Source organism: Etheostoma cragini, chromosome 3, assembly GCF_013103735.1.
Source record: "Etheostoma cragini isolate CJK2018 chromosome 3, CSU_Ecrag_1.0, whole genome shotgun sequence".
Lineage (NCBI taxonomy): Eukaryota > Metazoa > Chordata > Actinopteri > Perciformes > Percidae > Etheostoma > Etheostoma cragini.
Window position 1 is genome coordinate 8,815,659 of NC_048409.1, and position 13,438 is coordinate 8,829,096.

Genomic DNA, 13,438 nt, shown 5'->3' on the forward strand with positions numbered 1-13,438 from the left:
TAAGTAGCTGCATGCTAACGCCAGATAGCTGTAATCTTGGTGGCCAATGCTGTTCATTTCTCTCCAATTTCGGGTCACGTTACTGCTGGGACATGTCCGGTTGTGTAGTATACACAACACAGACTGGGCTTTGTCGGGAGGGGGGGTTAAAGAGGCAGAACTCCAGCATAGCCTCTCATACAGAGGATGAATACAGGTGCAGCAGCCATGGGCAGTCCGAGAAAAATAAGGTGTTTGTTGAACATTACAACGAGCAAAAATACATTAAACATGGAAACATGTTCTAATACAAACTAGAGGTCTTCAAATGAATCAAATAATTGACGCATCACATTGTGGACATGGGCGATGCTGCATCGATAATTGACGAGGCCATAATCGATTATTTCTGTTTACAATTTATTGTAGGCCTACACCATTTCTCTTTACATATTCTGGTACTGGTATTCTTGAACATTCATGAAGTGCCATGTGCTCAGTGCTGTAGTTTTTTAAAATCTAATTTATTTAGTATTAGAGCACTGCACAATGTTTTTTTTAATTTTAAAAATCTATGAATTAAATATCCTATATGGCTTTAATAAAAAAATGTATTTTACGCATTGTGATGCATCATGCAACGATTTCAAATGTTGACAGGATAAACGTAATTGTATCGGGAGATCAGTGAACATTCACACCTCTAGTACAAACAGTTAAAGTTCATATTACTTAACAACGCTAGTCACATGTGATAAAAAAATTCACATTGGATGTTGGAAGGAAAGTTTGAGCACTTTTCTGCTTAAAGTGCGTGAGTGACCATAAAAAATGTAATGTTGAACAAGCAAAAACAGCAACATTTTACAAGTCCTTGTTCGATTCACCTTTAACACATCCCTTGCATTGTCCCCAGTATGAGGCAGCAGTTGATGAACACAAAGTCGACGCTCAGATCTTAACGATGTCAGTAACAGACGGAGACGAACCACATTCTCTAGCCTGGAACGCCAGGTTCAGGATTGTCGATGGTGATCCTGAAGGACTTTTTAAAGTGAAAACAGGAAGTCACAAACATGAAGGAATCATTTCTACTGCCAAGGTAGGATATTAACATGTGTTTTTCTAAAGTGTTCATATTATGCTCATTATCGGGTTTATTGTTTGGTCATTGTTATCAGGTTCATACTTGTATTTAGAGGTTATATCAGAATAGTGGGGCGTGTTTTTTTTTCACTTTGTAAACCTTTAACGTGCACAAAAAAGATATATAACAAAATAAAGGAAAGGGAAAAAGACAAAATAGGTTGCTGTTTTTCCTATTGTCAAATTATAAGAGAACAATCGCTGTTATGTATTTAAGTAACCCTTGTGTTGTCATCCCATTTGACCATGCAACTATTTGTTTTTTTTTCTTCAGATTTTTTAAAATGAACTTATTTTTCAACGTTTTGGTTGTCTTTTTCAACACTTTTGTTGCTTTACCCGATATTTTTTCTCTCCCCTTTTTACCGACGTTTTTGAAGCCTTTTCCGACAGATTGGTCACTTTTTTCAACATTCTTTTACCATTTTCAAATGCTATACAATTAAATGAAACAACCAAATTCAATGAAAGAAGTGAAATGATTATTTATATTACTTGTGAAGAGCATTGTATTAAACTATCCACATTATTTCTTTTGACAGTTTGGTTCCAAGAAACCCAATTTTCTGATATAGAAACTTGTTGAAAGCAGGTCAAATTTGACCCGAGGACAACAGGAGGGGTAAAGAGTGGGAATTTTAGTTTTAGTTTTCCAGCAGAATGCTGTGTCTGATAAATTGTGCTGCTGTGTGTTTTCGTTCCATCCAACCAGGGTCTTGACTTTGAGAAGAGCAGCACACACACGTTGTTGGTTGCAGTGGAGAATGAAGTTCCTTTTGCTACTCCACTGCCCACTGCCACCGCCACAGTGGTGGTGACTGTGCAGGACGTCGCTGAAACTCCAGACGTTGATCCATTAGAGTAGCATGTGGTAAAACGAGAGGCCCTTGCTGTTGACACTGGACACACACAGGAAGTCACATAAGATCAAACTGATAATTGTCATTTTATATCTTGTATTTAAATGTTATGTTAGAGAAGGTTGACAAATAGTGAATTCATTGCTAAAACGTCTCAGCCTGCAGATGATGACTCAATTACAGGAGACAAAATGTAGGAGTAGCTGAGATTTCATCATATAATCAAGAATATAATAAAACTAAAGGGAGACTTGGCATACAGCCCGATCTGGTTGGGGAGAGTTCTAGCCCGACCAGCTGGAGCTCTCTTTACCTTGTCTCTCTTGGTTTTGCTGTAATAATAGTTTTAGACAGCTGGGGACTTATTTTGATACACTGAGCTCCTCTCTCCTCTATCTTTCCATCTTTTCATTTATGTGCATCCATGTCCCAGAAATGCTTGTTACTAACCTACTGTAGCTCTGGGGAGTCATTCCCCGGAGTCCTTATGTTCTTTTTCCCCAGCATGTTCCCTTGGATCAGAGAGGCTCCAAAATCAGGGTAGCAGTTGTCGCCTTGGTCCCGCGCCATGTTCTGTGATGCCATGTTCAACTGCTACACTGCAGTGCCCAGCTACGTCCTGTTACGTCCTGCTGTGCCTTGTAATGCCGCACAGCGTCCTGCTATGCCATGAACTACTACAAAATTCTAACCCCAACAGGCTAGTCAGGCACCGCCTACCAAGAGCCTGGGTCTGCCAGAGGTTTCTGCCTAAAAGGAAGTTTTTCCTCGCCACTGTCGCACTGTTGCTTGCTCTGGAGGAAATTAATAGAACTGTTGGGTCCTTGTAAATTCTGGAGTTTGTTCTAGACCTACTCTATCTGTAAAGTGTCTCGAGATAACTCTTGTTATGAATAGATGCTATAAATGAAATTGAAATTTAATTGAATTTCGCTGTAGTCGGCAGTCAGCGAAACCAGCTACAGTGTAAAGGCACCTTCAATTTACATCCTTAAAAAAGTGTTTCACCACAGATGGGCTGAGATTATTATTCTAGTGTCTGACAACATTATGGAAAGGATCCCTACAGAGGTAGATTTGACTGTTCTAGAGTATGATTCTTTTTTTTTAACATTAAAACATTCCTAAAATTACTATCAATAAACCCACCAGCCTCCATGCAAATAAACATTGATTTTAGCATTGTAAAATACAATTGATTAAAAGTCCACAGACACAAGATAAAACTATGAAAAGCCATCTCGATGTGTCTTTCCACTTTTCCAACCATAACCACTGTGGTTTGGTTGATATTAACACATAGTTTACTGATCTACGTTTGGAAATATGTTGGCTCTATACACGCAAAAAGTGTTGTTTATTAAAGTGTAGTCTGGTGGGTTAGGGATAGCAAACTCTTTTACTCTTTTAAAAAGGTCTATCTCTGTAGGGATCCATGTTGTCAGACACTTAAAATAATAATCTGAGGTAAAACAGCACTTTGTGGTAAAACAGCACTTTTAGTGGAAGAAATTGACAATGCACATTTGTCCTGTAGGGTTACATTGCAGCCCGGTTCTGTCACAGGGCTAGCTCAATACATGATCAATTTCAAAGATTGTTTTTTCCATCAGTCAGTTGCACAAAAACATAATAGGGTCCAGGTTGGAAAAAAAACAAACATGTTAGCCTTTAATCATTGGTGTGTCGTATTAAGCTTTGTGCTCAGTGTTTGTTCAGTACTGGTGTTGCTGCTGTAAGACGGAGAAGAGGAGAGAAGAAGGATGATAAAGGGAAAATCCAGTTAGCCAGCCAACGCCACACCAACCTCTGAGGCTGTGGGGAATTAGATGTCGAAATGCTTTTTAAAAGGTTCAATTTGTTGTTGAAATGTTAAGTGTCTGTTTAGTTGACATCTTTATTACATTGCAATGTCAACACACCTTTTGGTGCTATAGTTTAAATGGTACTTTATTATCAAAGCTTTGTTTTTATCAGTATACAGTATATAAAATCTGCTTAGCAATATTGAGTATATTGAATAGGATAGAACACAATGTAATCCTGCTAAATAAAACATCACATTCATTATAAGTTTCACTTGTTTTCATTTTACAAAAATTGTATATCCAAATAAAATACACATTTTCTATAGACTCAGTATGATACTTAAAAAAAAAAATTCCAGTGCTGGTTCCAGAGCATCAGAATATTGGATAGTCATTATGGAAACATTAATTGGTTATGTGACAAGAGCTGTGTTCAAAACTGCTCCCTCAATCACTCACTACTCCCTATATAGTGTTTCTTAAATATTGAACTATATGGAACAACCAAGGTTCTATATAGTTATATATATAGTTATATACAGATGTATATATAGTTCTATACAGGTTTAGGACTCTCACCCAAAACATTGTTGCGTGACTTAGAGATGCGGCAAAACCAAAATAAAAATACTTCTAATACGTTCCTAAGACAAACCGAGCACTCAGGAGAATAGTCAGTGGTTGTTTATGTTAAATGTTACATTTCCACTGTAACAAAAGTCCGCTCCATTTTTCCTTTTCAGTTCTTGATGTGACTTCTGCTTCTTACTCTCCTTGGGGAAAACACGGCCGTGTTGCATTGTGGTATACGGGAGTATGTAGGCTACATCGTATGTACATTCAAATAACCAGGGCATAGTGGGTATTTTATATTGGACTATATAGTGAATGAAAGTAACTGTGGAAAATTTGAACAGCGCTACAAAATGGCGAACACACTATGTAGTGCACTATTTACGTGATAGGGAACGGTTTCAACCACAGCATCCCCCCTTCTAGCCTTGTCACAGTTCCAATACAAGTATTGCTATGTTGTAGCCTACTGTATATTTACAGCACACCACAATCACTGAATAGAAGACAGCCATACAGTATGATCTCACATTTGACTGGCTTTCAGGGTTCATCACACACACTTTGGCAGTCAACAGACGCTGCAGCAATATTTATATTTATATTTATAACACCTGGTTGCTGATGTTGGTAATAATTTCTTCCCAATTTTGCCAGTGTTATGCCGGTGTTGTATATGGTTTCATTACGCTCTGCTAAGCTATAACAATGTTTTGTAGTGAAATTATATTTCCTTTCGTTCAATAATTTTTTTAAGTGTATTTATTTTTCTAAATTACCTTTCAATGTATTTCATATTTTGAAAGGATTTTCCCTTTAACCCCTCCCCTCTCCAAACTCAACTTTTTTTTTACTTTGTTGATCGAGCTTTTGACGGACTTTAGCGCACATAATGCGTCCATAAGACACATGGGACTACATCCGGTTTTCAAAATAAAGTATTGACCTAGGTATACAAAAAGCATGTAAATAAGGTCATCTGGATTACATTTACAGCAAGTAGGCTATAGAACATGAACTATATCCCTTATGACAGTCTTAGAGCAGATTTTATAAGTGTAAATATATAGTTAATTGTCAGAAATGATGGAGGAATGTTTATTTTTTTCCAGCAATACAGTAATTTCCCTTACAATTTAGTGGCATATTATCTTTAATTCATTGGGAATTAATTGGTTTTATACATTTTTTTAAGACACAACATTTCAGTAACAAGGTGAGCTGCAATCCCTTATGTTTTCTCACAAATCCCGAATCATTAGGTCTTTAAAATACCTTCAAATGTTTTACACTGCTAATATGCTATTCCCAAAAGAAATCTAATTTAATTGAGTAAATGTTCTTCTGTTGACCTAAGTTCACATCAAAGTATTAATGACCACATTTGACAATTGTTAAGGATCTGCATTTATCTACAGCCCAGGTTATTATAGCATTTCAATTCAAATGTAGCACATTGGTCAGATAAACAATCATTCTGTGAACTCTACTCCAGCATGGTAGCTAGGTTTGAAGATACAGACTTCTTTCTGCAGAGTTTATTTTGAAAGTCTTGAACATGGTTTTGCGTTTACGAAGATGACAGTACTGTTGCTACTTTCAGTGCAGTGATGTCTGCGTTGCTTTGCCTCGTAGCAGGAGCACTTTGCTTTTATGTGATAGTGTATTACGGTGTATTCAGAGGCGCGAGGTGCTCCAGTTCAGCGAAGCTCAATGGGAAGACGGCCATTGTTACAGGTAACGAGCCTCACCTACTAGCTACTGTAGCTCCTGCTACCTTGTAGTTTCCTTCAGACTCTCAGCTCATCTTCATGTAAACCGTAGTTGTTTCTCTAAAACACTTCCTCAAATCATCCCGAGTGTGTCAACGCTGTACCTTTCATTAAAGTTAGCTATAGGGGCATTAACTCGCTTATTCCATGGTCCATTACACCTTTTAAGACAATTAATATATTATTTTCATGCGTTTTTCAATCAAAATATAAAGTATTTTCCAATAATCTGTTTCCCTGCACCACTTGAATGTTTGACTAATCCCTGGAAGATACAGTCCGATCACAAATAAGGTTCTAATGCAATGGAATTGCTGGTAAATCCTGTTCCCAGTAAATAGGACGGACCTGGCAACGTGAAATAGTTCTAGTCAGCTCACTTCCCAGCCAGAGAGCTTGCTCAATGCTAGCGGGATTTAATAAACCGTAACGTTAAGGATAATGTTTAAAGTATGTTGAACAAAAAGACAAGCTCCAGCTCCAATCATGTCTCCAAAACAATATCAGGAATGTCAAGAACAAATGATACGCCGTGTGTAGGCTACTGTCCCCTAAAACCCGGAAGTAGCGAGGTGAACAGCGAGCGAATGGCTGTGTGGTTTAGAGGGGCAATGTTTACCTCTGACAGCTAGTGTGTTACCGCCATCTGGTGGTGCTCACGAGGCACAGCAGGATTACTATTCAGTTAAAATATTCAGTTTATTATTATTTAGTTTTAATATATCCCAAGTGCTATCTTCATCTTTCCCCTTTATCCAAGAATATCAGCTATTTTAGTGTTTTCCTATAATTCGTTTTGGATCCAGATGTTGTAAATCTCACCGAGATATTTTGTAGTGTGTGTTATCAGTGCGTCCAATAAACCTACCCACATCTGTTTTCAGTCATTTGAATATAGTGCCTAAAATTGTAAGGGAAATGTACCTCTGAAATGAAGATTTAAATCCAACCACATACATTTCTATTATGTAAAATAAGGAATATTATGAAATCTAGTGTTGATAAGCCCATGCATTTTCCCAATATATCCAAATACTTAACTCTTGGTTCATCTTTGTGTGAAAACATTCTTCTTCTACCACAATACAGTGGGTGCTATAGAACAATGTTGAGCTGTAAACATTCATAGATAAGTTGTTATTGGTAAAATGAATCAATTAGGGCGCCCAGATAGCTCAGTTGGTAGAGCGGGTGCCCATATATAGAGGTTCACTCCTCAACGCAGCGGGCCCGGGTTCAACTCCGACTCCCCTTTTCATATCTTCAGCAGCAAATAAAGGCCTAAAAACGCCCCAAAAGTTAATCAATTAGTTGCTATGAGACATTTTTATATTTTTTTAGGAAAAAAAAGTCATACCTATTCTGCTTCCAGTTTCTTAAATAGGACTATTTTCTTGCTTCTTTATTACTCAGTGACAGTAAATGGAATATCTTTGAGTTTTGGACATTTGGTCGTCATCTTGGGCTTTGGGAAACACTGATCCACATTTTCAAAATTTTCTGACATTCTAGAGACCAAACAAATAATCCAGAAAATAATCTACAGGTTAATCAACATTGAAAATAAGTGGTAGTTTGCAGCCCTAGAACCTTGTGTATTTGAAAGAACTAAATTTGATTTGAAATGAAATGCTGATTGTATAATCCGAATACCAAATGTATGAAATAAGTAATGATTGGGTCAATACATTATCTCTAATTTTCTGTTCTCTGCAGGCTATATGAAATGCCAGTCTTTGGAATGACAGGTCTAATTTTGTTCAGCATCGCTTCTTGTTGTCAGTGTTTTGTTGAGTATTATGTTTGTGAGTGAGTGGTTTTCCTGAACAGGAAGCAACACTGGCATCGGCAAGGCCACGGCTCTGGACCTGGCAAAAAGAGGAGCCAGGGTGATCCTCGCCTGCCGCAACAAGGACAAAGCTGAGGCTGCTGCTGTCGACATCCGTACGGTAAGGCCTCTGACAGAATAGGCTGTTCCCTTCACACACAGCACGAGATTTCCAATTCTAATGTCAGCTGTTCTGATTTAAAAGGTGTGACTATGAAGCATTTTAGGGATCAACCGACACTGATATGCATTTCCAGTGAAAAGGAAAATCATTAAGTCAAAATTAAGATTCATAATGTTACAAACTCCAACACAACACTTTTTTTTTAAATGCTGTAAACAATTATTTAATAATTATAAACTTTCATCATATTCCACAGTAGCCTAAAAAGATACAGATAGTGTTGTGGGCGGGACATTTAGTCAGAGGGACAGACACAGGGCTGCACTATTTATTGCACATTTTATCTTGATAACTATTCAATTCAATTCAATTCAATTTTATTTATAGTATCAATTCATAACAAGAGTTATCTCAAGACACTATACAGATAGACCACACTCCAGAATTTACAAGGACACAACAGTTCTAGTAGTCTCCTCCAGAGCAAGCAACAGTGCGACAAATGAACAAAATGTTTTGGTTATTGACAACCAAAGTTTAAAAAAAAAAAAACGTCTTTTGCATGATAAAAATGTAATCAGGCTATACAATCTATTTCTTAACTGCTTATTAACTTATTACTCCTAACTTTTTTTTTTCTTCTTGTCTTCTATTGAATGTTGTGTTTGTTTATTCCTGGTTGATGTAAAGCACTGTGGACACCTGTTGGTTGCTGTATAGTGCTATATAAATAAATGTTGATTGATTGATTGAACTGGCAGGTTGCGTTTTAAGCTCTTCATTTCACGGCTTGTGGAGAGCAATGTGACACATGAAACTACATTGATGAGGACCGGCGAGTTAAATCGGCCGTCCGAGAGTAAGCTATACCAGGCAGACACACAGCTGCCAACCTGCAGGTGAAAGCGCTGAAGACAGGCTCGGACATACATGCTCCGGGCGGTTGTGGACATCTGTCCCGGAAGCGGTTTCAGGAAAGTAGCTAAAACCTCAACTACAAGCCTACAGCGGTCTGCGGAGTGCGTACGTCGTCCACTCTGTCAAGACCAAACACACTGCAGGAAAACAGTGTTTTCAATATATTCAAGTGTATTTTCAAGATGCAGAAAAATCAGCAAGGCAACTTTTGTTTCCATCAGTATTGTTTAATTCTGCCAGATATGCATATTACAGCCAGACTGATCAAGTGTGAATGTGCTTCAGGAGAGTGGAAACAACCAGGTGGTGTTCATGCAGTTGGATCTCGCCAGTTTCAAGTCTGTTCGCAGCTTTGCTGAAACCTTCCTGAAGACTGAGCCCAGACTGGACATCCTCATCAACAACGCAGGTGAGAATATTTAATTACGGTGGAATGTCCCTCCATGCTACATTTTTCATTTGTACATCAAAATGAAACGCTGTGATGAACGTTAGTTAGACTGAAAGCTCAAAAGAAAGCAAAACATTGCATAGATCTAAGTGTGCGGGTATCTCTTCTATCAGTTTGGACATAAACCAAAGTAAAAAAGCACTGTTGAAGGCTAATTTTATTTTTCAACCTGGACCCTATTTTCCCATGCTTTGGTGTCTAAGTGAATAATGTGAACAACAATCTTAAAAATTGGTGTTGAGCGAGCACACTGTAACTGGCAGATGCAAACCGGAGGGCACTTTAACCCTATAGGTCAAATGCTCAGATGTGTCAAAGTGTCTGACAACATTATCGAAAGAACAGAGATAGACCTGTTTGTTAAAGAGTTAGATCCTTTTGTTTGTCCAGAAAGCTCTCCGAAATCACCATCAGCAAACCCACCAGACTCTATTTAAATAAACAGCACGTTTAGCTTGTATACAGCCAGCATATTTCCACATGTAAATAGGTAAATTAAGGGTTTATTTAAACCAAACCAGAGTGGTGATGGTTGGAGCACTGGCAATAGGAACCAAGACGGCTTTTGATAGTTTTATTTTGTTCCTGTCGAGTCTGGTCGGTCTGGTAATAGCGATTTCATGTTAAACAAAAATGAACAAAAAGGTCTATCTCTGTAGGCATCCTTTCCATAATGTTGTCAGACACTTATAATAATAATCTGAGCCTTTTCAGCAGTAAAACAGCAACTTTCATTGGATGCAAATTTAAGATGCACAATAACCCATTAACTGCCATTGTAGCTTGTTTTGCCGCTGCCAACTGCAGCATTCTTCCTTTTTATTGGAAACAAAATCAATTATATTTGACTTAACCACCACACAGTGCTGTAAATTGGAAGCACACTAAGTGATTGAACCATTCCGCTTCAGGTGTGATGGGTCCTGGACATACTGAGGATGGTTTCGGCATGGCGTTTGGGGTTAACCACCTGGGTCACTTCCTGCTCACCAACCTTCTCCTTGAGCAGCTGCAGCAGTGTGGTCCCAGCCGCGTGGTCACCGTGTCTGCACTTCTGCACCGCTTTGGCAGGGCGGACTTCCCTCTGTTGGCTTCCAAAAACAACTCGGTGTCTTCTCAGTCTACCTGGCACAACTTTCAAGCCTACTGCGACAGCAAGCTGTGTAATGTGCTCTTCACCCGGGAGCTGGCCAACAGGCTGGAGGGCACCGGTGTCACCTGCTACAGCCTCCACCCAGGTCAGTGCCTTCTGCACATTTTATACAAGAATGTTGGGCGATGCAACATATCCTGTGGCTTTTGTTTTCAAGGGTAACGATAGTTTTTTTAAACCTGGACCAGGGTTGCGTGATATTTAGTTTCATTGTCTACAATGTGAGATGTGTGATAGTCACATCGCAGGATGTTGTGATGTTGACAGTGATTCACACACTTGTAAAACACTGACTACTGTGTCACTGTGTCAGCGGCAGCAGGTGACAATCATGTAAAAGGACAATGGTGAATATTGACTTTTTTATCAAGCAGCAAAAAAGTTTCAGCGTCAACATCGCCACATCCTGCGATATAGATGATGGAACAAAATAACGTGGAGCTCTAATTTGTAATTTTCCTCTCCAAAATCACTTGAGAAGAGTAGTCACACTGCTTACTTCCAATATCGTGCAGTCCTAACCCGGGGACCGTTTCACAAAAGCAGAATTTATAAATCAAGCATAACCGATAAGGCAAAGCTTGACCTAGTCTAATCTGTGCAGCCTGTCTTGGTGCGTTTCAAGATGGCCAAACCAGGCCAGCAGCTTCTTGGGGAAGTATGACGTCAAACGCATTATTTGTAAAAAAAGAAACACAGGCGTTGTAATGAAGACGATCGCAGACCGACCGATGCGTCAGTAGCCTAAATATATACATTAACTGACCACTGCTCTGAACTAAAACCCTCATAATCATACCATTCAACGATTAGGCTACTAATCATTTGCACAAATTAACACTTGCAGTCTTTGCCTTAAAAGTAAGCAGAAGATACAATGTTACTCAGGAAATTAACTATAAAGATCAGTGTTCCACAATGCTAGAATAAGATGCACAAATATCTCTTTCACTCTGTTTTTCCCTCTCTCTCATGGGCTAAAATATACATTTCCTATGTCATATTAACTCCCACTGCTTGCTTTTAATGCAAAGTGTAAAAATTGCTTGTTTTTCCAAATGACAAGTCACTAATTGAATGGTTTCAGTTAAGCAGTTTTTTGTAAATGTATATTTTTAGACTATCATTTAGATGGTCCGCTGTTATCTGCCACACTTTTTTTTTTTTTCTTTTTTTTTTTTTTTATACAGAGGCCGAGTTTCCTTCTTTACATATTATATGCTTTCTTGTATGTATGGACATAGAAAAGAGCTTTTCTAAACAACAGCGGCGCGAGAACAAAGCCGTCAGTCAGAGAAATAAAAATGTGTTTTCGCCGATTCATCACTAGAAATGTAACTGTAGCAAGCATCTTACTGTCACTAACGTTATCCACATTCATATTCAGACAAAACAAATGATAAATCCAGCTACAAAAAAGCCGTAGGTTTGAACGGAAGTAGCCTACAAAGAGGCGTTGTTATGGAGATGATACGCCGTCTTGTCTAATTAGTGTGAACTGGCAGGTTTCCGAACGCTGCAGACTGGCTTGTTGCAAGAAGTTGCAAGTTTCAACTCGTCTCCACAGGAATCTTTGGTGTGAACTGGGCTTAACTCATAGATATTAAACAGTTAGTTGTTTGAGTCGAGCTGAGACGGGCCGGTTCAGACTGCCGCAACTTTTGCGGCAACGTTCTAAAACGATTTGGTCTTGTCGGGAATCTTTGGTCTGAACGGGGCTTCGAAGGACTTTGTTGTTGCTGGGATATTATGGGCTATAGTATTGCCGCCACTAGATGATATTATGTTAGATAACAGTAACCATGGACCACTTCAGCCAAACCTCATATGCTTGGGTTGTGTGTTCTTCAAGGAGTGGTCACCACAGAGCTGGGTCGCAGCATGAAACTCTGGCAGCAGCTCCTCCTGATGCCCTTGGCCAAGCTCTTCTTCCTGGATCCAGAGGGGGGGTCCCAGACCACCCTGCACTGTGCCCTGCAGGAGGGCCTCGAGCCGCTAAGCGGACGCTACTTCTCCAACTGTACACTGCAACAAGTGGGAGCCAAGGGGCGGGATGACGGCCTGGCTAAGAAGCTGTGGGAAGTGAGTGAGAGGTTAACCCGTTTGACGTAACAGACTAAATCCTAATCCAGAGAGATGGCTCTGTGCCTTATCAGAGACCTCTACAGGCCTCCAGTGTCAGTGTCTTATTGATGGGCTCGTTCAGTTTGCATAATTCAGTTGAAATTCACATTTTTTTTAAGTGCTTGAAAGAGCACCACATTCAATTAAAATATGTTTTGTCAGTCTATAGCTGTTTACTAGCAAAGACAACAAGGCAGCAAAACATTTTTTCATGTTATAGTTTAAAGCTGAGTAATGCACGTAATCTTTCCACCGTAGGAACAATGTTTTAATACGAGCCACAAGATAACTCTGCATGTGCTCCGGTACCTAAACAAATAGTTATACACACGTTGTCTCGGGCTGGTATCCTATGATGCATATATCTGCTAGTAAACCTCAAGCAGTGCAATGTGTTACTATTTCTGTTATCTGATAACCTTACATATGTGCCTGTTTATTAAATAACCACAAAGATGTTATGATTGCAATTTTTTACTGAAATGTTACTCTGGTCAGTATGAAGAAGATAACCGCTTTCAATAAATGCTCCATCAGACCAGAAAGTGGCCTTGGTATTATACCTCTTGTACTGGAAATACATGATGCTGGCAGCTTGGCTGTGCACGGACTAGGAGACGCCCCTGACTGCAGACCCGCAGACAATGAGGTTTAACCCCGCCCACTCTCCAGCATTTGACCCTGTCATTTCATCGCAACATC

General features: G+C 39.2%; 2 protein-coding genes across 2 annotated transcripts in view; both read left to right on the top strand.

The window, feature by feature from the left end:
• Positions 1-2,048, top strand: part of LOC117941851 (cadherin-1-like) — a 20,565-nt gene extending 18,517 nt beyond the window's left edge. The window contains exons 8-9 of the mRNA XM_034867018.1: positions 896-1,081; positions 1,838-2,048. Coding sequence (XP_034722909.1) covers positions 896-1,081; positions 1,838-1,990 — 339 coding nt within the window. The 3' untranslated portion in view covers positions 1,991-2,048. The remainder of the gene's footprint in view (positions 1-895; positions 1,082-1,837) is intronic.
• Positions 2,049-5,863: 3,815 nt separating this feature from the next.
• On the top strand, positions 5,864-13,195 carry LOC117941852 (dehydrogenase/reductase SDR family member 13-like). Its single transcript, XM_034867019.1, has 5 exons — positions 5,864-6,103; positions 7,969-8,087; positions 9,294-9,417; positions 10,371-10,697; positions 12,465-13,195. Exons 1-5 carry the CDS (start codon positions 5,977-5,979, stop codon positions 12,722-12,724), a joined length of 957 nt encoding a protein of 318 aa, XP_034722910.1. The 5' UTR covers positions 5,864-5,976; the 3' UTR covers positions 12,725-13,195.
• The last annotated feature ends 243 nt before the right edge of the window (positions 13,196-13,438 follow it).